Genomic DNA, 27,256 nt, shown 5'->3' with positions numbered 1-27,256 from the left:
ATCATCTTCATTTGGGCGATCCCATGGAGGGATTGATGGCCAGTGATTCTTCAGATTCGGTGTGGTTTTTTTACCTGCCGTTTACAGGGGGCTAGTGCCACAAGTTCAGAGGAGTTAGAGGGCGCTTTTGACGTCCGCATGTGGCCGGGACGCCCCTTCGCTGGGGCAGCCGATGCGCTATATAAGCAGCTGTAACATAACATAACATCTCTTGGAGGGCCAAGTTTTAGACAAGGACGAGGCTCATTCACTCAATTCCAAGTCCGTTGACACAGGGACAAAGTATCCTCCTTTTGCTTTGGTGCTGAGAGCAAAGTCCTGTTGTCGGCAACACAGGTCTCTTCTTATTCCTTCCTTGATGCAAGTTGTACAGATCTGAGGTTCTGGTATCAGCGGAATCCCTTAAATCCTAAATTTAGGGGAGTTAGGGGTGTGGGAGATAGTAGCCACTGGGCAGTTAGTCCCTGCAGCTAGTCCTCCCCTGAGATGACGACATCTGGGGAGGTAGGTCACTTTTTCTACACAGAATACTCTATTCTGCCATTCCTAAAGATGGCAGCAGTCAAATTGTGGTGTACAGACCAGGCTGCTTACCAGGAGGTGTAGCTAGCCTTCTGTGGGTGTACATCTCCTTGCATAGCTAAGTTCCCACCCGCCTGGGTTCAAAAGTGCCTGGGCAGGGGCTGTTCCCTCCACTGGGAGTCAGCCCTGATGCATATTAGAGACGGTGCAGCCTTTGTAGCTCAGTCTTGATGTGCCATTTCAATAGCCTGTTAGGGAGGAGAGAGGTGTGACCGCCTTCCTGCCCAAGCCATTGTTCCTGACTCCTAGGAGTGATCACAATGACTGGCAGGAGGTCAGAACCCTGTCTTGGCCGCAGTAGGCGTGGAACAGCGTGGGCTTGCCAGCCCGAGCACAGAGAAGTCACAACCAGGTAGGCAACCTCTTAGGTTGTCACCTGGGTGTGGGCCTTGTCACCCAGGGCACAAGATTCATTTCCAGGGGTAAGAAGGCACGTTGTTAACGAGCAAGACCTATTTCAGCAGTACCATAATCCCTCGCAATCAATTCTCCCCGCGTTGGCCCTCTATCCCCGCTCGTAATCACATCCACCGCCCCCGGCGCGCCCTCAAATCCCTTTCGGACCATGACTTATGCACCCTCCTCCGCTCTTTTGGCCCAGGCCCCCTAAAACACACAACCACCACCCCATACCCACCATTCTCACAAATCCCCTTAGGCCCCCCACTCTAAACAACAGAAGCTCCGTCCCCAATAATCTAAGAAAATTCCCCCTCTCTCTAGAACACTCGGCCACCCTTCTCACCCCCAGACTCAAATGCATCCTACTCAACTGCAGATCGGCCCCGAGACACTCCTCCGACATCGCGGATCTCGTCATAACAAGGGATCTTGACCTAGCCATTCTGACTGAAACGTGGCTAACTGAAGCTTCTACACCTATAATGGACATACTAGTCCCCCCCAACTACCACATCATTAGACTCGACAGGACCGGCAAGACGGGCGGGGGAATAGCATGCATTTTTAGGAGCAACCTCTCCGTTACTAAAGTCACCTCCCCCTCCCTCACTTCATGTGAACTCTTCTGCCTCTATCTCCAGCGGGGGCAAACCAGTATGCGAGTTACATCTCATCTATCACCCGCCAGGGGACAACCTCACCTTCACCCAACAACTCATGGACACGATCTCATCCAACGCCGGTCGGCAGATCACACAAATCTACCTGGGTGACTTCAATCTCCACTGGAACGATCAGAAAGATGCAGTGGTGAATAGTCTCAAAACTTTCCTTAATGCGCTTGACCTCACCCAATTATGCAACAACCCTACACACGACAAAGGCTCGATACTCGACCTTATCTCCAAAGAGGACTCTACCCAACTGGGGGCGATCCAACCCTGTGACTGGTCAGACCACCACATTATCACTTTCTTCATCAACGAAAAAGTTAAACCCCACCCTTCTCAACCCACCAAATCCAAGATCTGGAAAAGGGACATGAAGAATCTTAACCCCAACTCCCTGCCTCCTCACACTTGCAGTCTCCTCCTTCCCCCTTCGGGCGCCTCTGATGTTCAATCACTGACCGATCTCTACCTCGATTCTATGAACTCAATAATCAACAAAGCCGCCCCACTGCAACTGAAGAGTCTCCACCAAGAACTCGAACCCTTGGTATGACGGTAGACTCAATGAAGACAGGCGTGCTATGCGAATGGCAGAGCGCACCTGGAGATCTGACCCCTCAGCACGGCACCTTAAAACGCTTAAGAACAAGAGAAATGCCTACTTTAGGAAAATCAAGCGCTCGAAATCTGACTTTTTTAGTCGCCAGCTAGACCAAGCAAAAAACCGACCAAGAAAACTGTTCGAACTAGTCAAAACTCAAACCAAGATGCAACCCTTACAACCAAAAAGCACAACAAGCGATATTCCACACTGTGAAGACTTTTCTGCTTTCTTTAAGCTAAAGACCGACAACATAAGACTTGATCTCCTCAATGATGTAAGCCGATACTCCAGCCCCATCAGCATGAATACCACTCAACCTAAAAACAACGCATCATGGACGTCCTTCGACACCTACTCTGAAGAAGCAATTCACAAACTGCTCGGTACCTTGAAGCCCTCTAATCACTTCACAGACCCCCTACCTGCTAATGCTGTAAAAGACTTCACCCCCCTTGCTCCTCCCACTCTGGACTAAAATCATTGACAGCTCCCTTCAACAAGGACTCATCCCAGACTCCCTCAAGGTGGGGCAAGTCACGCCTATACTCAAGAAACCTACAGCTGACCCGTCTGACCTAAACAATTACCGCCCTATCACCAATATCCCCACCTTGGCCAAACTGCTGGAAAAATGTGTACAACTCCAACTGACAAAACACATTGATCAGTTTGACCTCCTCAACCCTCATCAATCAGGCTTCCGAGCGAAACACAGCACGGAAACGGCTATGACGCACATAATTGATGACGCCCTCCAAATCTTAGATCGCAATGATTCCTGTCTCCTCATCCTTCTTGATCTCTCCTCAGCATTTGATACGGTCAAACATGAGAACCTACTGGAGCTGCTAAATAACAGAATGGGTTTATCCGGGACTGTTCACAAATGGTTCACCTCCTTCCTACATAACCGGTCTCAGAAGTTCAAGATCAACAACGTGCTGTCCTCACCTGTGCCTGTAACTTTAGGCGTCCCACAAGGATCTTCCCTTTCCCCCACATTGTTCAACCTCGTCATGGAACCACTCACCACCTTGCTCCAAGCATCTAATGTACACTTCCATATGTACGCCGATGACACTCCACTTTACCTCAAGCTACAATCCCCGGAAGACATTGAACTTCTGAACTCCACACTTAGAGACACCCAATCATGGTTGGCCGATAATCACCTCAAACTAAATGCTCTGAAAACTGAGTTCCTTCTGATCTCACCTCCTGCGAAAATCGCCATCACCCAAGTCCGGCTCAATCACCTAACTGCGCTCAATGTCCAACCCATCATCGTGGAATCTGCGAAATCCTTAGGCATCACACTTGACGCCAAGCTCAACATGCAGCAGCACATTAGCAAAGCAACGAAAGGAGCTAATTTCCAAATCAACACTTTGAGGAAACTTAAACCCTTCTTCCCAGCCAAGGACTTCCAAACTGCTGTACAAGCCCTAGTCATCCCCCGCATAGACTATGGAATTGTGGCCCTCAGCGGACTCCCCCTATCAACAACCGCACCCCTAAGAGCCTCCTTGAACGCTGCCGCGAGACTCATTACTGGTTCAAGAAAACATTCACACATATCCCCTGACTTAAAATCCCTGGGATGGCTGCCTTTTGAAGCCAGAATACAGCTGAAAATTGCTGTTTTGACACACTCGGCCGTACACCACAAGTCACCCAACTACCTCACTCAGAAGTTGACTATATCAGGAGGTTCGAGATCCAATAGAAGTACAAAAAATCTACTCCTGAAACCTCGTAGATTCCGGAAGGAAAAAACATACAAACGCTCCTTCTCAGGAATGGCACCCAGGATCTGGAATGCACTCCCTCCTGAAACCAGGCTTATCTCCTCCACTGCATTTTTCAAGAAAGAGGTAAAAGCCATCCTTATGGCAAAGTTCACCTGAACTCTATTGTTGCTGGATCAGAGACTTTGCACCGCTTTTGTATCATTGGATACCTGATTAATTATTGTTATAATATTTTTAAATGATTGCGATCCTATTATGTTACTCACTTACTACTGACTACTATATTGTACCCAATAGTTTGTTTAATCACCCTCTTGATGCCCCTACCCCGTGTTTTTCTGTAATTTTTAAGAAAGAGGTATTCGCCATCCTTATAGCCAAAGTTCACCTGAACTCTATTGTCGCTGGATCAAAGACTTTACTCAGTTTTTGTATTATTGGTTAACTGATTGTTTTTATTTTAGCTGTACATGACTGCTATCCTATTATGTTACTCACTTACTACTGACTACGCTATTAAACCCAATAAGCTGTGTAATCACCCTCCTGTTGCCCCTACCCCCTGTTTCTGTAAAGCGCTCTGATATCTGCAAAGATATTGTTCGCGCTATATAAAACTTTAAAATAAATAAGCTGCCACCCTCAAATTCTCAGTGGCAGCTCATCTTATCCTAAGGACCGCTAACACGTATAGTAGTTTCCAATTGGGAACACCACTATAGGGACATATAGGCATCAGTCACAACCATCAGCATTTGGAATAAAAAGTGTGTGTGGGGGGGGAGGGGGCGGGGGTTTGGCCATTCAAAAAGGGCACATTCCTGCAGTTCAGTACTCATGGAGGTTCTTAGTTTATTGTGCTTTGTTCAGCAATCTTGCTCTCAGAACATAAGGCTCTGCTTTACAGATACTAAAGAAAATACTCTCCATGTATTGCTTTCCCAGGCTCTACTGCAGTTACCTATGTTTAACACTTAAATCACTCTGTTTACCAGCATTGCTGTTGCAGCTGCTGCTTTCTCTCCAAAATTTCTCCTCTGCACTTGTATTTTTCTTTAAACTCTGCCACTTCTTATCTGTAACCTTCTCTCTCCTCCACCAATAAACAACGTTGTCCGCTCTACCGCGTCCATACTTCTATCGCTACAACTCCCGCCACCAATAATTGTATTCCTCGGCTCTACCACTAGTGTATTGTGATCACTGCTTCCCTCTCCACCAATTCCTTTTCCCATTTTGGCCCTCTGACTTCTAACACCAAATTCCTCTCCACCAATAAAACGTTCTTGTCCTAACCACACACCTCTAGCACTACATTCCTCTCCACAGTAAACGCTACATCATCTCTAAACAATTCCTCCCATCCACCAGTGGCGCTGCTCTTGTTGGCATCTCCACAACTTTTACACTATGCTGTCCCCTCTATCAATAACAATTACTTTCTGAGCACTGGTGTGTTCTCTCATCATTTTATCCTCTTAAGCCTAACTGCTATTAGACCTTGCTCTAGGACCAACATTAGTCTTCTCACGACTGTTTTTGTGTTGATGCTTTCTAGTCAATATAGTACCTAATTTAGCCACCCCACCGCTCGCCATGGTCAGTCAGGCAATATTGCTGTACCCTTCACTTATAAACCTTGAACATCTGAGCTGGCCATTTTCTTTTCGCTTGTTCTTGGATGATAGCACACTTCTAAATTGTGTTGATCTGTGATGACTGCACTAAGCATGGAGAACACGAGCAGTCTGTACGGTATTAATCCTTCCTACCTCTTCTGTTCCTTTCAGACAGCATGATCCGAGTGGGCTGTGATTTCCAGGCGATGATTCCCGAATGCCAACCAGGTACGCAGCCAGTTTCAATTTCCTTGTGATCTGTCAGAATTGCTGTTGGGTGCCTGGGGAGGACACATGGTCTTCTGACGAGAAGACAGATCTGGGAGCAGAGACTCTGGGATCCTCCGCTTTCCTCTGCCATCTGCGATAGAACTGTGGCACAGCAAAGGTGGATGTATGTGGGTGTTCTGTATTCCGCGCAGTGATGCAGTAAGATTGAAGCGATCTGAAGGCCTATGGGTGCTCTCTGTTCTTTGCAGTGACACAGTGTGATGGAAGAGATAGAACCATCCTGGTACTTTCTCAAGTCTATGAAGAGATAGCAGGAGATCCATCGGCGACTGTCCTGTCTCCATTAGAGGACAGAAAAGGAAATGGCTGGGAATGCTTAGATTAATATTGGTCAATGTTAATTACTCATACTCTGGGTCACATCCTCTTCTAGTATTTTTAGCTCATCTGTTCCAACAACATGTATAGTCCAATCTTAACCATGACCAAAAAAAAGATCGTCCACACTAAACGGCCTGGCCATGTAATGGCTGCCCTTTTTGTGTGTGCATTTTTTGGTTACAGTAACTTTTCATCAGACCCCCACCCCGTTTGCCACTTATCCCTATGCTACAATGAATGGCAGTTCTATAATTTGGTTTTATTGCCTAACGGCAAGCAGGTAGTGTGTTTGTTTTTATTGAAGATGATGATGACACGACCTTACCTTGAGAACAACGAGCATGATTGTTCTCTCAGGGCTGGTAGTCCCTTTTCTCTCTCTAGGACTAAATATTGGTTTGGTTGTGCGAATGTGTTTCGAGGGCTACAGAAAAAGGCGTTCTACTTTTACTCCCACCAACCCCGTCCCTATTTCTTTATTGCTGTTCTTACCGAAGATGCTGATCTGCTCGATAGTTGCGGATAAATCACAACTTGTTTGCATTTATGCCCATACCCTGTCCAGAAAGACTTTAGTATTTTGTGGCTCTGTTTTAGATTCGCACAGTGTACACTGGCCACCTAGTGGCTAGAACTAAAATTGCCTTCAGTATTTTTCAAGTGAAACAGAAGTGGTCCTCAGCTGGGCCATGTTTTGGATGCACCGACCCAAGGCTAGCACTATCTTCAGATTTCATTTAGGTCCAGGGATCCAAAGTGTGGAATGAAACTGTATTCAGATGTGCGCAATACAAATAAAAAATACTTTCTGAAATAAATAATTTGGAGAGAAAATAAACGAAAATACACCCTGAATTATAATTAGGCTACGTCTGTGCTTGTGAAGGATTGCAAGGCAAACTGTTTTGAATCTGCAATAGACCTGTTGGGTTATATATGTCATGTTATCTTGCATCGATAGTCTTCAGGAAAAATGTTGAATTCATTCAAAGCTGGCACCCGTTCAATGCAGGTGTAAGACCCTCCAATCTGTGCCAACAGCAGAAAGCAGTCAAGATTCACTTTATTCGACTTTAATTCAGTAAATTATAAAGGTTTACACGATAAATGCATCATCCATTAAAATCAGCGAGACCCAATACACCCAAATTCATCAGGAAGAATGAAACACCCCAGCTAAAAAACATGTTCTATAAAAACGAACTGTATAGTTATCAAAAAGTTGCAGATATAATAAAGCAGGCCTTGCTTGCATAAAACCCAGTGGCAGAAGTAAATGACGTAAATACTTGTAGAAAGCACTCTTTCCGCTATGGCTTGAAAGCAATATAGAAAGTATGAAGACTGCCTTCTTTTACGTAAAATGGAGGATTTCTTTAGGGTCCAGTTGTAAGTAGCCTCGTAATCCCTATGCAGATTGTAATAGAAATTGTTTGCCGCATATGGATTACAATTGATGTGGCAATACTGTTTTGGGGAGTGTTTACCTGAACATTTGCCTTCTAACGAGCAAATCCGATATCTGAGTGAAAAATTGGATGGTGTGATGAATAACATAACATACAGGACTAACAATTTCGAAATGTTCTCAAGTTTCTGAGATGCATCCTTCAAGTTGCTTTGTAATCCCAGCATGCGGAATTTCTGAAACCTGCAGTGATGATAGATTTGTGTATATGTGTATCATATTTTTGAGCACTCTTTTTAGAAAAAGTGCAGTGTTTAAGGAAAATGTCACCATTCCTTGTGAAATATCGTTTTCATTATCATGACAGCCCCCAAGCCAAGCTGCAGAGCTTTAACATTGTCAGGGCTACTAGGAATATGCGATTTGGAGGACCATATTATACAGAAAGGTCATGTCTTTAACAAAAACCCACACAAATTATGCAGCATATTCTTTGGAAGTATTGTCTCCATCCATTTGATCTAAAAACCTTCTGGCAGAATCTGTAAATTATATGGCAAAATGTCACGTGGTGAATCCATAATTATACTGTAACCTCTGCTAAAACAGATGAGCATAAATACACTGATCCTCTTCACCACTGTTTTATCAAAACTATTCATGAAAGGTAAATAAAACCTAAACTTTCTAATTCCAGTCAGTGTAAATATTTAGGTTCAGTTTAGGGTGGTTAGCTCAAAAAAGCTGTTTACTTCAAACTAAGCATGTAATATAAAATACTGAACAGGTATTGTGTGATGTGGTCCTTGCACTCATGCTTTATAATGTCACCGGAACTCCTCGATGGCAATATTGGGCCATATTATGCAGGTTTCAGTTGTGTCCCAGTAGCGGCTGCAACTGGGTAGTTATAGTTAAGTCCGCTGTTCCATGGGAAAAGCGTTTTTTGTGTTGCTAATAACCTTGGCCCCGTTTGACAAATCTCCATGAAACTTCCCAAAAAGGTGCTACTTTTGGACTAGTTTGTGCATGGAAAGTTAATGTCCCAAAAAGCAAATTCCCCATGTATTTTCCATAGACCTCTTCGGCTATAGTAAGAACTGAACAGAATTGCACCAAATTTGGCAGGAAGCTAGATCATGGTACTCATGTTTTTTTGTATGTGGTGTAAATCTGTTAAGTAGGTTATTTTTTTTTTTAAATGAGGGTTCAAAAATATATTTATAGCTTGACGGTTTGGTTCTGGGGACTCTTGCTAGAGCCCCTCAAACCCAATTAGAAAAAATATGGCATTCCGATTGGCCTAGGGAGCTTTTTTCCCTTGGACCAATTAATTCCTGCAGGAGTCAGACCTGATTGGTTGCCAGCAACATCAGAAAAATGTTGCTGGCAGCCATTTTAGGTTTCAGGGACTTAGTTCCCTGTCCTGAAGTGGTAAATAGAAAAAAATATATATTGGGGGCAGGATAGTGTTACCCTGCACCACTAGACCCCATGTGGGGGACACAGAGGCACCATCCACCACAGCAGGCAGGGAAACCTAAGTTGCTCCTGCCTGGCGGAAGCATTTTCCAAACTCCTGCCAAATAAAAGCTTAAAAGTAAGAAAAAAAACTGCCCTGCTGACACTGACACGTTCACCTAACTATAATCTTACTTTTAACCTTTGTGTTTTTTTAGTGAATATATTCCCACAATGTAGTTATACTTGGGTATGGGTTTCCGTGTTGAGTGTTTTTAGTTTTGCTAATAACTACAATGCCATTTAGTGCATCTTCATGAAGCTTACCACAAAAGTGAATTCACAGTGGGTTCTTCATAGAAAGTTTTACACCAAACTATCAAGAAAAGGGTAGCAAAACATTGATTCCATGTTAATTTCCATAGGAAACTTTGCGTTACATGAAAAATGACTCAACACAACTGTATCAAATTTGGCATAAAGTTATACTTCAGACAGCATGCTTTTTTGTTGTGAATTGGTGTAAATCTGTTTACAGCTAGTCTTTTTTTCTATCCCGGCGTGGATAGCACTGTGCTAATACCATGCCTAAAGACTTTGATATTGAAAACTACCCAGAGTTCTCTGCTTCTTTTTTGTATAACGTATTCGCCATTTTATGCCTGAACTGTTTTTTTTTCTAATATATATATTTATTTTGGGACTGGTACTAAGTGCCATGTGTGTACCGAGGACAGTGCCTGCATCCCCCCTTCCTGCTGTGGATGGCCAGAGGCCCCCCCAAAGTTGGCTGCACAGGCAGAAGTTGAGTACAGGTCCTGGCCTCCGGGAGCCTCGCACAGCAAAGGGTTGAGTCCATAGGGCTTGCCCAAGGTCGGGTTTGTTACAGGGCGGGGCTAGAGGCCAGGCATTGCAGTTAACCATGCTGTGCACGGCCAAAAGCAGTGTGTAGCAGAGGAACAGGCGGAATATGTAAAAAAAAAAAATTATAATATGAAAAATCACTGAAAAAACAAAGGTTAAAATGATGTTATAGATAGGCATGGTAATACAATTTTAGCTTATGTTACAAACAAAAAAACTGAAATTCACTGGGAGACCGAAAGGTTCCACTTGAGTTATACTTTGGTGTTGAAATTAGATAAAAACAAACATTTAAAAAACAAAGAACCACTGGAAATTGCTAAATATGATTTACTGAGCTAAGAACTTGTGCACTAGACATGCACTGATTCTGACGTTGCATATTACATTACTCATGACATTTTAAATGACATCATTGATTACATCAATTATAACACCAGCCATATACAGCATAGTAACTTAATGTACACGTGTGCATTATGGAGGCAGGTGATGTTGGGCATGTTGAAAGTTATATGGTGGTTTGTTTGCAAATCACTACAGTTTAAGGTGCAAGTATTACTCCAGGTTAAACAAGGTAAAGCTTGAGAACACTTGATGACGTTTGCAGAAGTATGCTACAAAGAAAGTTGTGGCTTAAAGCAAAAGCCTGTTACAAGAAATCTGTGAGAAACAGCAAACTTTCTGTTGACCATAGATTATCCTATGTAGCAAAAACATTTACACGGTGTGGATGTTTATTTCCATAACTTGGCTAGAAATTTTGAGACTTTGTGGATTAATAATTGAGACTGTAGAGGTGACCCACTTAGAGGTGGTTTATCTCACAATGGCATTGTAAGCATGGCCCTCAGATTGTATGCCATTGTACCCATCTCTGCAATGTGCACAGTATTTTTCCAAAAAGGGAGCTTTGACCATTTAGCCTAGCCAAAGTATTTTCAGTGGCAAATTTGCACTGGGTGATATGGTGCTTGTGTTGGTACAGTGATCTCACACAGAAATGTAAGGAAAATGTGATTTTCATTTTTTTTGGTAGCTAAATATAGGTTTGCTGGGGATTCTGGGTTGGAAAACTGAGGATTCACGCAAGCCACACCTCCCTGGACTGCCCCGGGTGTCTAGTTTTCAGAAATATGTATGTTTGGTACGTTTCCCTAGATAGCCGCCGAGCCCAGGACCAAAAATGCAGGTGCCCCCTTGCAAACTACGTCGTTTTGTAATAGTTAATTTTGATCTCTCCACAAAATGTTTTGCCTGTCACAGGTACTTCGCCCACCCACACAAGTGAGGTACCATTTTTACTGGGAGACCTGGGGGAACGCAGGGTATAGGAAATTTGTCAGCACAGTGATCACAGAACTTTCCCACACAGAAATGTAAGAAATAAAAAAAATTCCAGCTAATTTGCACTGGATTCTGGGTAGGAAAACTTTGAGATCCACGCAAGTCACACCTTCCTGGACTCCCCTGGGTGTCTAGTTATTAGAAATGTCTAGGTTTGGTAGGTTTCCTTAGATGGCTGCCGAGCCCGCTATAAAACTCAGCTGACCCCCTTGTAAAACAGTCTTTTTGTAATCGATAATTTTGTAGTTTCCACAGTACGTTTTGGGCCATTTTCTGTCGCGGGCACTAGACCTACTCACACTTGTGAGGTACCATTTTTATCGGGAGACTTGGACGAATGCTGGGTGGATGGAAGTTTGTGGCTCTTCACAGATTCTAGAACTTTCCATCACAGATATTTGAGGAAAATGTTTTTGTTTTACAAAGTTTGAGGTTCGCAGGGGAATCTGGGTAACCGAACCTTGTGACATCCATACAAGTAATCCCATCCCGGATTCCCCTGGGTGTCTAGTTTAAAAAAATGTATAGGTTTGCTAGGGTTTCCTAGGTGCCGGCTGAGTTAGGGTTCCAAATCCACAGCTAGGCATATTGGAAAAAAAGGGTCAGTTTTCTGTGTAAAAATGGGATGTGTCCACATTGCGTTTTGGGCCGTTTCCTGTCCCAGGCACTAGGCCTACCCACACAAGTGAGGTACCATTTGTATCTAGAGACTTAGGGGAACTCAGAATAGTAGAACTAGTGTTCTTACCAATTGACTTTCTTTGCGTTTCTCGCTTCCAAATGTAAGACAATGTGTAAAAAAGAAGTCCTTTCGAAAAATGTCCTTTAATTCGCATGCTAGTATGGGTACCCACAAATTTCGGAGATGTGCAAATAACCACTGCTTCCAATTTCGGAAATATATAGGTTTCCTTGATACCTGTGTTTCACTCTTTATATTTTACCAAAATGAATGGCTATATACCCGTAAACAATGAAAAACCATAGCAAGATGCATCTCCATTATTGGCTCTGGGAACCTCTGGTTCTTGGTGAACCTACAAGTCCTATATATCCCAGAAGGGTCAAGCGGACATAACGGTATATTGCTATAAAAATCTGCCATACTTAGAAGTTGTTACAGGTGAAAACATTGGCACATATGGCTCTTTTTTTTCAATTCAATTTCAATATTATTTTTAATTCAACTGTAAGTTTCTATAGGAAAACCTTGAAGGATCTACACTAATGACCCCTTGCTGAATTCAGAATGTTATCATCTTTTAAAAGATGTAGAGTTTTCGAGGATCCATTATTGCTTTCACACCAATTTCTACCACTAGCTGGAAGGAGGTTGAAAACTCTAAAAATAAGCTATGTCCCAGTAAAATGCCAAAACTGTGGAAAATGTTGGTTTTCTGACAAAAGTCTGCCTGTTCCTGAAAGCTGCTGCTACCTTAACCCACCATCATCAGCAGGCAGGACTATGACAACATTCTCTACCAGAATCTCCAAAGAACTCCTACACTGACTCCATCCAGACTGTCTAAAACACCGCCACAAGACTAATGCTCAACCTCCCACAACACACTCATCTCACCACACCTCAGGAAGCTTTACTGGCACCCCATTTACAAGTGCAGTCAATCCAAACTACACATACAAAGCCCTACACAACCCAGGACCAGAACCCCTGAACTGCTGCATACACTTTCACCAATCCACCAGACACCTACACTCCACCTCACTCGCACACAAACACACTCTTCGCATCCTCAAAAGCAAAACTGGAGGTCGTTCATTCTCCTACATTGTACCCAAGACATGGAACCGCCTCCCTCAGCACATCTGAGCCTGTTCCTCACTTCTTGAGTTCCGCAAGAAGCTGAAGACTTGGCTCTTCATATAAGCACCTTGGGGACTACACTACACGCCTGCCCAAGGGCCTGGATAACCTCTCCGGTGATCATATAAGGCCTCAATTACCCATCTCAGTCAGCCCTCACATTAATAAACCTGACATGACGCACTGCATCTTAAATATGTCTCAGGTCCTTAATATTATTACACTGTGATCCCACAGCCTCAAAACAGGAAAAGACTGCTACCAGATCACTTGAGGTTTGAAATTTGAGTTGGGAGTGTTTTACAATGCGCAACTACCCAAGAGACCAAGACACAGTTTTTGGAGTGGAAGCAGATTCTACTTAAGTCAGAAAGAGAACATCTAAATAAGGTAATTACAGATAGCAGATCCAATGCACAAACTAAGTTTTGTAGCGTGAACCATTCTGAATTCACCATGCTGTACATTATTCCGCCATCTAGTGGTTGGGTCTGGAATTGTAGTTTTTTTTCTTTTTTTTTTCGTGGCCCAGGTGGGCGTCGGCATACAACCAGTTGGTGTCCTCTGGAAGCTCCCACCTTTAGTCGCTATCTTCATGTTCTTTTTTCCGCCGTTGGGTCTGGATCATTGCCGAAGAGTTCCATTTTAGAGGAGGAATTAAGGAAAATCGTAGAAAATCGACGGAAATCAAGTTTTCAGGTACATTGGACTACGGGTCGGGTAATCGGGACAACGAGGGAGAAGGTTTTCGACCAAGATCTCGATGTTCTACGGAGAATGTGCTCGCAGGGGGTTCCCTGAGCGCTGGGATGGACGAAACACAGTTCAAGTTTTGTACCAATTGCCACCACAATTACTCCCAGTAGGACCAGCATCCAGTCTGCAACTTCTGCCTGCCGCTTGACCACAGTAGCGAAGACTGCAACGTGTGCTCAGCGTTCACACCCAAGACCCTCAGAGTAAGGGAGAGGCAAAGAAGGGCGAACCACAACATGCAGGGGCCACCTCCATCTCTCCGAGACTTGGGCCTCTCCAGTGGAGAGAAGGACAACATCGCTGAAGGACTGGAGGACTGCACGGTTGTCGTCCATTAGAAGACGTCGAAGGAGGTAAGGGAGTCGTCGACCCCTAAACACTCGAGTGACACTCGAAAGGGTAAAGCTAAAGCCCCAAGTGACACTCGTAGGAGTTAAGCGAAGTCCTCGAATGGAGCATTGTCGCGGAAACACTTAACGTAGGCAACAGCAACCAATAGAGACAGCCGAGCGGATCCTTCGAAAAGGACTCCCAATCGGCAAAAGCCCTCGAAAAACCAAGAACGTCAAAGGTTGCCCTCGTAAAGGACACCTCAGCGCCGAAAAAGGAAGGGCCTACATCGACTGCCTCGAAGAGAGGCGCTCCAACCCTCAACGCCGAACATGAGGCCGAGATGGAGAGGAAGAAGAGGAGGCTCCAGGCCGAAATGGTGAGCATCCTGCAGCGGAAAAGGAACTTCGACGAGAAGATGAGCCAATACACCATCCTGCCGAAACCTCAGCTCAAAGTCGAAAGACGACAAGGATACTGAACTGCCGTAAACACCCGAACCAGTCGAGGAACAGGAGGATGAAGTCTATTATTTCAAGGGCAAAGGTGACGAAGAGCAGCAATCCCACCGGGACTCTGCGTCCTTGGAGGCACAAGACTTAGAATGGCAAGATCTCGATGCAGAATCGCCGGAAGAAGGGGTAGACACTTATCCTTCGAGGCACTCGCCGCCAGATGACATAGGGATCTACAATATGGTCTTCCAAAAGGCTGTACCGACGTATGGAGTGAAAATGGAAGAGGAGAAGCCCATGACATGTTTTCTCCTGGAGACTCTACTGCCTCAACAAACTAGGAGCCAATTCCTGCCCATGCTACCTAGTGTGCTGGATCAAGGAAGAAAGGCTTTTAAGGAACCAGCAGTATGCAAGGCTGTGACTCCCAAGAACGGAGAAGTATAAACATCAAAGGACCCTGCATACATCCAAGGGTCAGTACCAGCTGACTCCATAATTGCAGCAATTGCTCGGAAGAGGGCCAATGTGCCCACTAATGCCGGACCACCTCCAGACAAGTTTAGCAGGAGGATTGATCTCACAGGGAGAAAGGTGGAGAGAAATGCGGCAATAGATTGGTGCATTGCAAACTCCAACACCCTGATCAACAGGCACGCAAACCAACACTGGGAAGAAGTGGGGCAACTCCTGTGCGCTTTACAAAAATGTGGATTACCAGACCAGTACCAACAAAGAGCAGCTCACCTGGTGGAAGAGAGCAAAAGCATGGCGAACACATGCCTAAAATCGGCATTGGATGCTGCAGAAACATCTAGCAGACTGATGACGATAGGAGTGACCGAGGGAAGACGCATGGCTCAATTTCTGGATTCAAGCCAGAGGTGCAAAGCAACATCCTGAATACACCTTTTAACAGAGAGCAACTGTTTGGCACACCAGTTGACGACAAATTAGCGCAGCTCAAGAAAGACAACGAGACCGCAAGGTCCATGGGAGCGTTGCAGTTCAGAGGAATGAGAAGGGGTACACCCACAAGAAGGCCAGGTGGTAAGGGAGGCTACGTGCCTACCACATCGCACCAGACGTTCCAGCCAGGCTTCCAAGGGAACAACCAAGGTCAGCAGCAGCAGGGACCGCAGCAGCAGAACTGGCAGTACCAGCCCCGAGGACAGTCACTTCTAGGGCGCGCAATCAAACAAGGACAAACACGAAGAGTAGGCCAACAGCCTTCATCCAAGTGACTTCACCAGGAAACCGACCCCCACCCTAGCAACACCTCGGAGTGGGCAGAGAGACATAAGAAAAAACTGCAACCGAACGTTCAACGACAAACAGTACCTCCAACACACAACACCGGTGTGGGGCAGAGTAAGAGACTTCATCCAGGAATGGAGGAAGGTCACATCAGACAAATGGATACTAAACCTCATACAATACGGATACTTTATAGAGCTAGATAAACAACCTCCAAACAGAAAACCAAGAAGAAAGGCACACCCAGCAAAGGAACTCTCGCTCTTGCGACTAGAGGCGCAAGAGCAAGGAGGCAATAGAGGTGGTGCCACAGAACCAACGGAACAAAGGGGTTTACTCAACTTACTTCCTGGTGCCAAAGGTGGACGAAATACTAAGACCAATCGTAGATCTAAGGTTCCTGAACAAATTCATAAGAACTCAAAGATTTAAGATGACTTCCCTACAAGAGGTAATACCACAAATACAACAAGGGGATTTCATGGCCACTATAGATTTAAAGGACGCATACTTACACCCCCAATCAACCACAAACACAAAGGCCTACTAAGGTTTGTGATCAACCAAAGCCACTACCAGTTCACAGTACTGGCATTCAACCTGAAATCCGCACCAAGGGTGTTTACAAAATGCCTAGCAACTGTTGCAGCAGACCTATGAAGCAAAGAATACACATATACCCCCATCTGGACGACGGCTTGTAAAGGCAAGTTCGTACAGCCAATGCAAACAAAACATCCAGCAGGTAATACTAACACTGACACAACTGGGTTTCTCAATCCATTGGGAAAAATCGTCAACAGAACCAGAGCTAATCAAGATATTCTTAGGGGCAGAGATCAACACCATACAGGCCAAAGTGTTCCCCAGCAGGAAGAGAACATTGGCGATACTGAAGGAAATACGTCATTACCGGAAGGGGCAAGTTCTGACAGTGATAACGATGAACAAGCTGATGGGAATGATGGCGTCATGCATCACCTACTCCAAAATATTAGACTCCACATGAGACCATTCCAGAAATTGATACAGCAGCAAAGGTCACAGGCAACTGGGAGCTGGGAAGATCTAGTGGTTGTCACACACGCAATGCATCAGGAAATAGCGTGGTGGAACAAAGAAAACATATCACAGGGGAAACCATTCACACAACCAACTCCAACAGGGACCATCACAACGGACTCCTCCCAGCTGGGGTGGGGTGCGCACATGAACAAGCTTATGGTGAGGGGGATATGATCACAACAGGATGGGGTCAAGCACATCAATTACCTGGAACTAAATACCTTGTCCTAGCCTTAAAAGCCTTTCAGAAGGAGCTGTAAGGAACAAAAGGTGTTAATCCAAACAGACAACACCACAACTATGTTCTACATCAACAAACAAGGAGGAACACAGTCAGTAGCACTATCAGGACTAGCGCAAGAGATATGGTCATGGGCCATTCCACTAAGGATAGACCTGCTAGCAATAAATTTCCCCGGAAGGGACAATGTGGAAGCGGGCAGACGTCAGCAGGCAGACGTCCGCATCCCACGAATGGGAGATCAACCAACAGGAATTACAGGAAGTATTCCGGAAGTGGGGTACACCTCAAATAGACCTATCTGCAACACACCAAAATGCAAAATGCCAACACTTCGCATCCAGACAACCCGACCATCGGTCACAAGGGAATGCGCTATGGATAAGTTGGTCAAAAATATTTGCATACGCTTTTCCTCCGATACCACTGATACACAGAGTACTCAGCGAATGCAAGATCAGCAACATGCCACTGATACTAATAGCACCTCAGTGGGCCAGACAGTCATGGTTCTCACAAATAGTGGAGATGGTGCAGGCACCAGCGCACAGATTCCCAGAATGAAGGGACCTGTTAACAATGCAGAACAAAAGGGTGCTACACCCAGAGCCAGAGAGCCTCAGCCTGGCGGCATGGCTACTGAAGACCTAGAGTTTGCACACCTCAAACTACCGGCGAGCCCAATGGCAGTGCTCAGGGAAATGCTACATAGCAAAATGGGGAAAATTCTCAGAATGGTGCATTAGAGAGAAACTGCAAAGGAAAATCACAAGGGAGTCAACAATACTAAAATACTTAACGCATCTACTGTAAAGTAAACTAAGCTACACATCCCTAAGGGTGCACTTAGCGGCGATAGTGGCTTACACAAGAGGAGAAATGGGGAAAAGCTTCTTCACCTCCCAAGTAGTAAAAAGATGTTCGAGGCATATGAGCTGCAGATCACTTACACTGTGCTTAGATCGCCATCTGGTGTTGGGCCCGGATGTTTGCATTTTTATTGGAAAAGTCTTTGGAAGTCTCGATAGGTGACTCCTCCTTTTGACAATAGTGCACATGGGCATCGACTCCATTGATGGCGGAATAATGCACAGCATAGTGAATCCAGAAAGTCTTCAAGCTGCAAAACTACACCGACGGGTAAGAAACTATACGTTCCAATGCACCGTAACACTGGCTACCTAATAGCAAGTTTTCGCATGTGGTAGAATGAAGTCCCTGTAATGCATCACACAGAGGGCAGCCTTAAATGCAAAAATCAACCAAGCAGCAGATAACCATTGATGGTCTAGAGGGGTCTCAATTGAAACTAGTTTTCTGGGCTACTCTCCAGAGTCAAAACAAGCAGGTAGTGCTTTTTAAAGCCCCTAGTACTACAACCAACCTCTTCATAGAATGTACAATCTGGTTAAGAAACACCTGTTAGTATTCATAATCACAAAGAGTACTGGATGAGTAAAGATATTCCAAATGTCAATATACGTCACTTTACAAATATTAGTCGAAGTCGCACAACAGTTATTTTTGCATGAAATATACAGAGTACACTACAGTCAAATTCTTCAACTTGGCGATTTTATCCTTGTTCCTTTTTAAATCCAAATATGTTTAGTTGTATGCAGGTCACAAAACGTGTCTTGGACCATAATTCTGAAATGGTCATCTTACGGTCATCTGCCATTATAACGCAAAAGATGAGCTTTGGATTTTGCATGTATAACCTACTCTCCACAACATCATCTCCTATTCCTCTCCTTGAGGTGTCTGATGGTAGAAAGCCTGCATGGTGCCTCCTTCACCCCTTATTTGCTTGAAAGGCTCTAATGCAAGAAGTCCTTCATACTTTGCTGCAAATTGTAGTGTCCCGATTTGCATGTTTCAGTTGCGAGATTCAAGTAGGGCAGTTCCAACAAAGTTTATTTCCGGTTACTTCTATATACACCTCACAAGGCCGAAGGTGTTGCTTTCATGATGTCAATTGTTTATATCAGGATGGTCCTGCGTATTGGGCGCAGGTATAATTTTGGGTGGGTAGGGCTATCTACAAGCTTACGCCTTGGGACGGGGATAGGTGTTATGCACTACAGTAAAAATGTAACGGGCTGACATTGGCCAGCAGGGCCATTTTGGATGACAACCAATTGTATTTGTAGAAAACTTTTATTAAACAAAAAGGTGCCAGGGCGCAGTAGCCAGGGTAGTGTTTTACATACAGCAGTCACAGAAAGATTTAAGCTGGCAGGGCTTACCATGGGAATGGGTCACACCAGGCTCTAGAGTCTAGACCCTCTTTTACACAGGCGCAGATGACTGATCGAAGTTCCTCTTCGACCTTCTTGAAAAAATAGAAGGTGGTCATCTACTCACTAGAACCAACCTGAGAATAAATTAACGACATCCAGGTTAATAGGATCACCATTTGAACACACAGTACACTAAGCACCTATCATAAACAAGCACTGGCGTTGCCAATAGGTCTCGCAGTAGGAAAGTTGGAGCTATTACAATTGCAAATAACAATGCCTTTTATTTTTGTTTTCATTTTAAAAACATAAAGGGCTTTGTCATTTACAAAACCAATAGCTCCAACTTTCCTACTGCGAGACCTATTGTGCACTGCACAGTGTGGGTGAAAGTGGCACTGCGTGGGTGTGAGTGGCTTTGAGTGAGTGGCGTTGCGTGGGTGAGTGGCGTTGCGTGGGTGAGTGGCGTTGCGTGGGTGAGTGGCGTTGCCTGGGTGAGTGGCGTTGCCTGGGTGAGTGGCGTTGCCTGGGTGAGTGGCGTTGCCTGGGTGAGTGGCGTTGCCTGGGTGAGTGGCGTTGCGTGTGTGTGAGTGGCGTTGCGTGTGTGTGAGTGGCGTTGTGTGCGTTGCGTGTGTGTGAGTGGCGTTGCGTGTGTGTGAGTGGCGTTGCGTGTGTGTGAGTGGCGTTGCGTGTGTGTGAGTGGCGTTGCGTGGGTGAGTGGCGTTGCGTGTGGGTGAGTGGCGTTGCGTGGGTGAGTGGCGTTGCGTGGGTGAGTGGCGTTGCGTGGGTGAGTGGCGTTGCGTGTGTGTGAGTGGCGTTGCGTGTGGGTGAGTGGAGTTGCGTGTGTGTGAGTGGCGTTGCGTGTGTGTGAGTGGCGTTGCGTGTGTGAGTGGCGTTGCGTGTGAGAGTGCCGTTGCGTGTGAGAGTGCCGTTGCGTGTGAGAGTGGAGTTGCGTGTGAGAGTGGAGTTGCGTGTGAGAGTGGAGTTGCGTGTGAGAGTGGAGTTGCGTGTGAGAGTGGAGTTGCGTGTGAGAGTGGAGTTGCGTGTGAGAGTGGAGTTGCGTGTGAGAGTGGAGTTGCGTGTGAGAGTGGAGTTGCGTGTGAGAGTGGAGTTGCGTGTGAGAGTGGAGTTGCGTGTGAGAGTGGAGTTGCGTGTGAGAGTGGAGTTGCGTGTGAGAGTGGAGTTGCGTGTGAGAGTGGAGTTGCGTGTGAGAGTGGAGTTGCGTGTGAGAGTGGAGTTGCGTGTGAGAGTGGAGTTGCGTGTGAGAGTGGAGTTGCGTGTGAGAGTGGAGTTGCGTGTGAGAGTGGAGTTGCGTGTGAGAGTGGAGTTGCGTGGGAGAGAGTGGAGTTGCGTGGGAGAGTGGAGTTGCGTGGGTGAGAGTGGAGTTGCGTGGGTGAGAGTGGAGTTGCGTGGGTGAGTGGAGTTGCGTGGGTGAGAGTGGAGTTGCGTGGGTGAGAGTGGAGTTGCGTGGGTGAGAGTGGAGTTGCGTGGGTGAGAGTGGAGTTGCGTGGGTGAGAGTGGAGTTGCGTGGGTGAGAGTGGAGTTGCGTGGGTGAGAGTGGAGTTGCGTGGGTGAGAGTGGAGTTGCGTGGGTGAGAGTGGAGTTGCGTGGGTGAGAGTGGAGTTGCGTGGGTGAGAGTGGAGTTGCGTGGGTGAGAGTGGAGTTGCGTGGGTGAGAGTGGAGTTGCGTGGGTGAGAGTGGAGTTGCGTGGGTGAGAGTGGAGTTGCGTGGGTGAGAGTGGAGTTGCGTGGGTGAGAGTGGAGTTGCGTGGGTGAGAGTGGAGTTGCGTGGGTGAGAGTGGAGTTGCGTGGGTGAGAGTGGTGTTGCGTGGGTGAGAGTGGTGTTGCGTGGGTGAGAGTGGCGTTGCGTGGGTGATAGTGGCGTTGCGTGAGTGAGTGAGTGGCGTTGCGTGGGTGATAGTGGCGTTGCGTGGGTGATAGTGGGCTTGCGTGGGTGATAGTGGGCTTGCGTGGGTGATAGTGGGCTTGCGTGGGTGTGAGTGGCGTTGCGTGTCTGAAAGTGGTGCTGTGTGGGTGAAAGTGGCACCGAGCCTTTGATGTGGCCTGGCGCAGGAGAAGAGCACAACCGAAAGACAAAATCAAATACGAACGAAAACATATAAACTTGTTTTGGAGGTGAACTACAAACATAAAACAAAACACAAAGAAACCAATTCAGCATTGAGAAACGAAACGGCGTAATAACAAAATAGATCAGAAAAAACGTATCAACAAAACACATGACAAGTTTTTAACAAACACAGCAGGCTCGAGGACTGGATACGTGTAAATCCGGGTTTCCTTCTGATGGCAGGGACTGGGATGGGCTTTTTTGATGAAAAGATAATTGTTTATTAATCTGAGAGACGTGCCCAAGTGTAATGACGCGCGCCGTCTCTGTGGGGAGTTCCTCCTCTCTGGAGTCAGAAGAGGCATTGGTAAATATTAGAGCCACGCGAGGGGGCCTCGCCGCTGTTCAGCTGCACAGCAAAGCCGGGGGCGGGGCGAGCGAGACAGACTGGCGCTTTCCATGGAATGTGGTGTAGGGCAGCCAATGAGATGCCTTGGGACAGTAGCCTGTAACTACTGTTATTGTGTTGGGCTGTTCCTGGCGGAACCGCAGCTGCATGACTTGAGCTTACCTGCAGAGCCATGGACCTCAGTTAAGGGTAGCCAGGGACAGCAGCTGCAGCTATGCTTGGCTTGGGCACTGCCTGGTTGCAGACTTTCGAGGCTGCTGAAAGTATTTTGTGTTCAATTCAGCACATCCGCTGCCTGGTATAGGGTGGGGGGAGGAGTGGGCAGGTAGGGGGTGGGTCTGAAAAATCACGGCGGGCCCCCAGGGTTCCCTTGCTGTGGAGGTGACTCCTCAACTCCTAAGCCATGATATTGCATGTCTGGGAGAACGTGTGCAATGGCATGATAAGAAAAATCTAAATGCTCGGTAAAGCCACTCTGTTTATGCAAGTAGAAAAACAAGCATTGAATAAAAAAAATTCAAAACAAGCGTTGGCAAAGCAGGCAAGTCTTCCGTGCTGAAAGTGAAACCAGCCCTCGGCATTGCTGTGGTGGGGGTGGGGGGGGGGGCGGGGGAGAGGCAAGCAGGGAACAAGTTAAACAAGTTTTAAAAGGAGACGAAACTGAAAGCCTTTGAAGTACACAGGCATGCTGTGACGGATGTGTGAGAGGTCTGGCAGGGAACCGATGGCCTGGCCGTGAAGCAGGGGGCGGGGCAGCGCTGGGGAAGCCTGTGGGAGGGTGATTGATGACTTTGATGTGGGGAGGGAGGAGAGCCTTTTGCGAGCCTGCAGGAGAAATGCTGCCGATGCGCGTGCATGTTTAATCACGTGATTCACGTGAACTGCATGAAAACCGCGGGGCTGAAAGCCCTTGGTTTGACAGTGATTTTCGCCACTTGAATTCTCGCTCTGCTCGATGCGCTTGCGCGCATCGATAGGTCGCGAGACCTAAAAACTTTTAGTGGCAGTCCCATTTGCTTGTAGTGAGAGTGAAATTCGGACCCTGACGGCAGACTTATCATTTGCAGAGGTCCATCATAAGGCGATGCAATGCAAATTTCTCAAATAAAATATTTGCTTGAGGTGATTTCTTTTTTTTGAACTGCAAATATTTAATTATTAATGTTCTTTAAATATCCATAGTAGAGTGGTTCTTTAAATATCCACAGTGGAGTGAAGTCTAGACATCACAGAATTAGCCTGAATTCAATTGTCCATTGCTCTTTCATTTTATGTTCATCTCACTGGTATCTCCTGACGGTGTGGTCTACCAGGGATCTTGAATGCCGTAAGTACTTTTGAGTACTCGTCAACTTGTAGCTCTTCAGATTGTGTCTGGCTTCTTCTAGTATTGGACGTATGCTGGCAATTCAAAACTTGTCTTGCAGGTATCGACAGCTGGCTTTCGTTAGCTAGACCATAGTTGCGATATTTGGAATTACCAAAGGTTGCTGGTCCCAAAGCTTCTCAAGTAAGTCAATGGGTGCTTGCCCATCGACAGTTCTGCTAATGAGAAATCTGCAGGTCTGCATCAACATTTAACTGTTCCTGAAACTTCAGGTTTGCACAGTCTCTGACCCTATGCCTTATTGGTGACCGCTCTACACCTTGACCCGCGCTACACTTAGTGATTCACTCCATAGTAAATTATTTTAAAATATTTATAAATGTTTTCTATACAGATTTCTATCCCTACATGAATCTTGATGTAAGAAAGCATAATTGTCCTTTAAAAATCACCCAATAACAACTTACACAGAAACTAGAGGCAATAATCTCACTAAGGAGTAATGTAGCCATGACAAGAGCATTCAGAAACCTACGCCTGCTGTGTCAGTTTTGGGCAAGCATCTAAGAGCAGACATACATACCAAGAGGCATTCTGACAAGAGAAAAGCTTAGATGGGTTTTAGAGGCCATATGCAGCAGCAAGAAATATGTACAGCGGCTACGTGCAAATCAAAGCATAGATTTTCTTGACTTTGTCTTGATTTAGATTTTAGAATAAAGAGGGGACCTACACCCACAGTGTAGCAGTCTGTCCTTAGGAAATATGTAGCACTGCTTCAACCCCTAACCTATCGTCTTGTTAAGAGGGTATTACTTGATAATCAATACACAGCGTGCGAGTCTAGCTCCGAATACTACGAAATAAAAGTTTTACTAATGTTATATTAACCGAACCAGAATTATGGTTGCTACAGAGCTGATTCATCTGGGAAAATTAATGTTTTTTTCTCATAATCTGACATTAGTCTCAATATTTCTGAGCTGAGGTTTTAGAGCTCTGGAGGGGTGGTTTCAGAAAGGAATAGGCTGTCCTAGGATTCTTTTTTCATTTTTTCTTTGGGATTCTTTTTGCATTTTTTTCTTTGGGATGCTAGATAGCGGGGATTAAGAAAATCTCAGTGTTATAGCAAGTAGCATCTTTCTCTCAAGTATTATCTGGTAATTGGAAAAAAGACTTTGTGTCATACTGAGAATCTTTAATCTGTACACAGTGCCACTGGGAACCAATGAGGTGCGCACATGATTAAGTGATTAGTGTGGTTTTATCGTTTTTTGATTCCACATTGGAAAAAAAATACAGAACCCTTCCGTAGTCTATGCGAGGAATGACTAGAGCTTGTACTGCAGTTTGGAAGTCCTTGGCTGGGAGGAAGGGTTTAAGTTTCCTCAAGGTATTGATTTGGAAATTAGCTCCCTTAGTTGCCTTGCTGATATGCTGCTGCATGTTGAGATTACCATCCAGTGTTATGCCTAAAGATTTTGCTGAGGCCACGATGGTAGGTTGGACATTGAGTGCAGTTAGGTGCTTAAGCCAGGTTTGAGTGGTGGAGATTTTCGCGGGAGGTGAGATCAGAAGGAACTCAGTTTCCAGAGCATTGAGTTTGATGTGGTTATCGGCAAGCCATAATTGGGTGTTTTTGAGCTTGAGTTCAGAAGTTTGATGTCTTCTGGGGATTGTAATTTGAGATATAGTTGGGTGTCGTCGGCGTACATGTGAAAGTCAACATTAGATGCTTGTAACAAGGTGGTGAGAGTTTCCATGACTAGGTTGAACAATGTTGGGGATAGGGAAGATCCTTGTGGGATGCCTAATGTTACAGGCACCGGTGGGGACATCAAGTTGTTGCTTTTGAATTTTTGAGACCGGTTATGCAGGAAGGAAGTGAACCACTTGAGAAAAGTCCCAGATAGACCCATTCTGGTGTTTAACAGCTAGAGTAAGTTCTCGTGTTGGACTGTGTCAAATGCTGAGGAGAGATTAAGAAAAATGAGGAGGCAGGTATCGTTTTGATCTAGGATTTGGAGTGCGTCATCAATTATGTGTTTCATAGCAGTTTCAGTACTGTGCCCTGCTCGGAAGCCTGATTGATGAGGGTTGAGGAGGTCAAACTGATCAATGTGTTTTGCCAATTGGAGTTGTACGCATTTTTCCAACAGTTTGGCAAGGGTGGAAATATTGGTAATAGGACGGTAATTGTTTAGGTCAGTAGGGTCGGCTGTTGGTTTCTTGAGTATAGGCGTGACTTGTCCCACTTTGAGGGAGTCGGGATTAGTCCTTGTTGAAGTGAACTGTTAATAATTTTGGTCCAGAGTGGGAGGAGCAATGGAATGAAGTATTTTACAGCGTTAGCAGGAAGGTGGTCTGTGAGGTGATTAGAGGGTTTCAAGGTGCCGAGCAGTTTGTGAATTGTTTCTTCTGAGTAGGTGTCAAAGGACGACTATGCAGCATTGTTTTTTGGTTCAGTGGGTGTTACGCTGTGGAGGCTGGAGTAAAGGCTTGCGTCATTGAGGAGATCGCTCCTTATGTTATCAGTCTTTAGATTAAAGAAAGCAGAGAAGCCTTCACAGGATGGTAAATCGCCCATTGTGCTATGTGATTGTTGGGGTTGTTCCTTGGATTGGGTTTTGATTAGTTCAAATAGTTTTCTTGGCCGGTTTTTTGCTTGGTCGAGCTGGAGGCTGAAGTCTGATTTTGAGCGCTTGATTTTCCTAATGTAGGTGTTTCTCTTTTTCTTCAGAGTTTTATGGTGCAGTGCAGAAGGGGCTGATCTCCAGTTGCGCTCTGCCATTCGCATAGCCCGTCTGTCTTCGTTGAGTCTACCATCGTACCATGGGTTAGAATTCTTTGTGGAGACTCTTTTCAGTTGCAAGGGTGCGGCCTCATTGATTATTGAAGTCATAGAGTTGAGGTAGTGGTCGGTCAAAGATTGAACGTCAGAGGCGCCGGTAGGGGGAAGGAGGAGATTGCAGCTGTGGGAAGGTAAAGAGTTTGGGTTGAGTTTCTTCAGGTCCCTTTTACAGACCTTGGATTTGGTGGATTGAACCGGTTTAATTTAACTTTTTCATTGATGAAGAATGTGATAATGTGGTGGTCTGACCAGTCACAGGGTAGGATTGACCCAAGTTGGGTAGAGTCCTCTTTGGAGATAAGGTCGAGGATAGAGCCTTTGTCGTTGGTCGGGCTGTTGCAGATTTGGGTGAGGTCAAGAGCGTTGAGAACATTTTTGAGACTATTTACCACCGCGTCATTGTGATCGTTCCAATGGAGATTGAAATCACCAAGGAAAATTTGAGTGTTTTGCCGTCCGGAATTGGTTGAGATTGTGTCCATGAGTTGTTGGGTGAAGATGAGGTTGTCCCCAGGTGGGTGGTAGATGACGTGTAGAGAGCATACAGGTTTGCCCTCGCTGATGACATCAAGGCAGATGTTTTCACAGGAGGTAAGAGAGGGGATGTGACTCTAGTAACTGAGAGGTTGCTCCTATAAATGCATGCGATTCCACCGCCTGTCTTACCGGACCTGTCGGGTCTAATGATGTGGTAGTTGGGGGGAACTAGAATGTCCATGATAGGTGTAGAAGATTCAGTTAACCAGGTTTCAGTCAGGATGATTAGGTCAAGGTCCAGTTTTTTGATGAGATCAGCGATGTCAGAGGAGTGTCTAGGGGCAGATCTGCAGTTGAGTAGTGTGCACTTGAGCCTGGGGGTGCAAAGGGTGGTAGAGGGTTCTACAGTGAGGGGGACTTTTTTTTAGGTTATTAGGGACGGAGCCTCTGTTGTTTTGTGTGGGGTGCCTAAGGGGGTTAGAGTGAATCGTGGTGATGGAAAGGTGTGTGGTGGCTATGTGGTTTTGGGGAACTGGGTCATAAGAGCGGAGCAGGATGCGTATGTTGTGGTCCGTTAGTGGATTGATGGTGCGTCGGGCGGATGGTGGGATTGCGAGCGGGGCAGTCTT

At 45.7% G+C, this 27,256-nt stretch overlaps 1 protein-coding gene across 2 annotated transcripts in view; it reads left to right on the top strand.

Annotated features, from left to right (window-relative positions):
- Positions 1–27,256, top strand: part of RCOR2 (REST corepressor 2) — a 187,755-nt gene that overhangs the window by 67,053 nt on the left and 93,446 nt on the right. For both annotated transcript variants that reach the window (XM_086938139.1, XM_086938140.1), the window contains exon 3: positions 5,801–5,857. In XM_086938139.1, the coding sequence (XP_086794265.1) occupies positions 5,801–5,857 (57 nt within the window). The remainder of the gene's footprint in view (positions 1–5,800; positions 5,858–27,256) is intronic.

Source organism: Lissotriton vulgaris, chromosome 9 (genome assembly GCF_964263255.1).
Source record: "Lissotriton vulgaris chromosome 9, aLisVul1.2, whole genome shotgun sequence".
In the NCBI taxonomy this organism is placed as follows: Eukaryota; Metazoa; Chordata; class Amphibia; order Caudata; family Salamandridae; genus Lissotriton; species Lissotriton vulgaris.
Note: the sequence above shows the minus strand (reverse complement) of the source record. Positions and strands in the feature narration are given on the sequence as shown.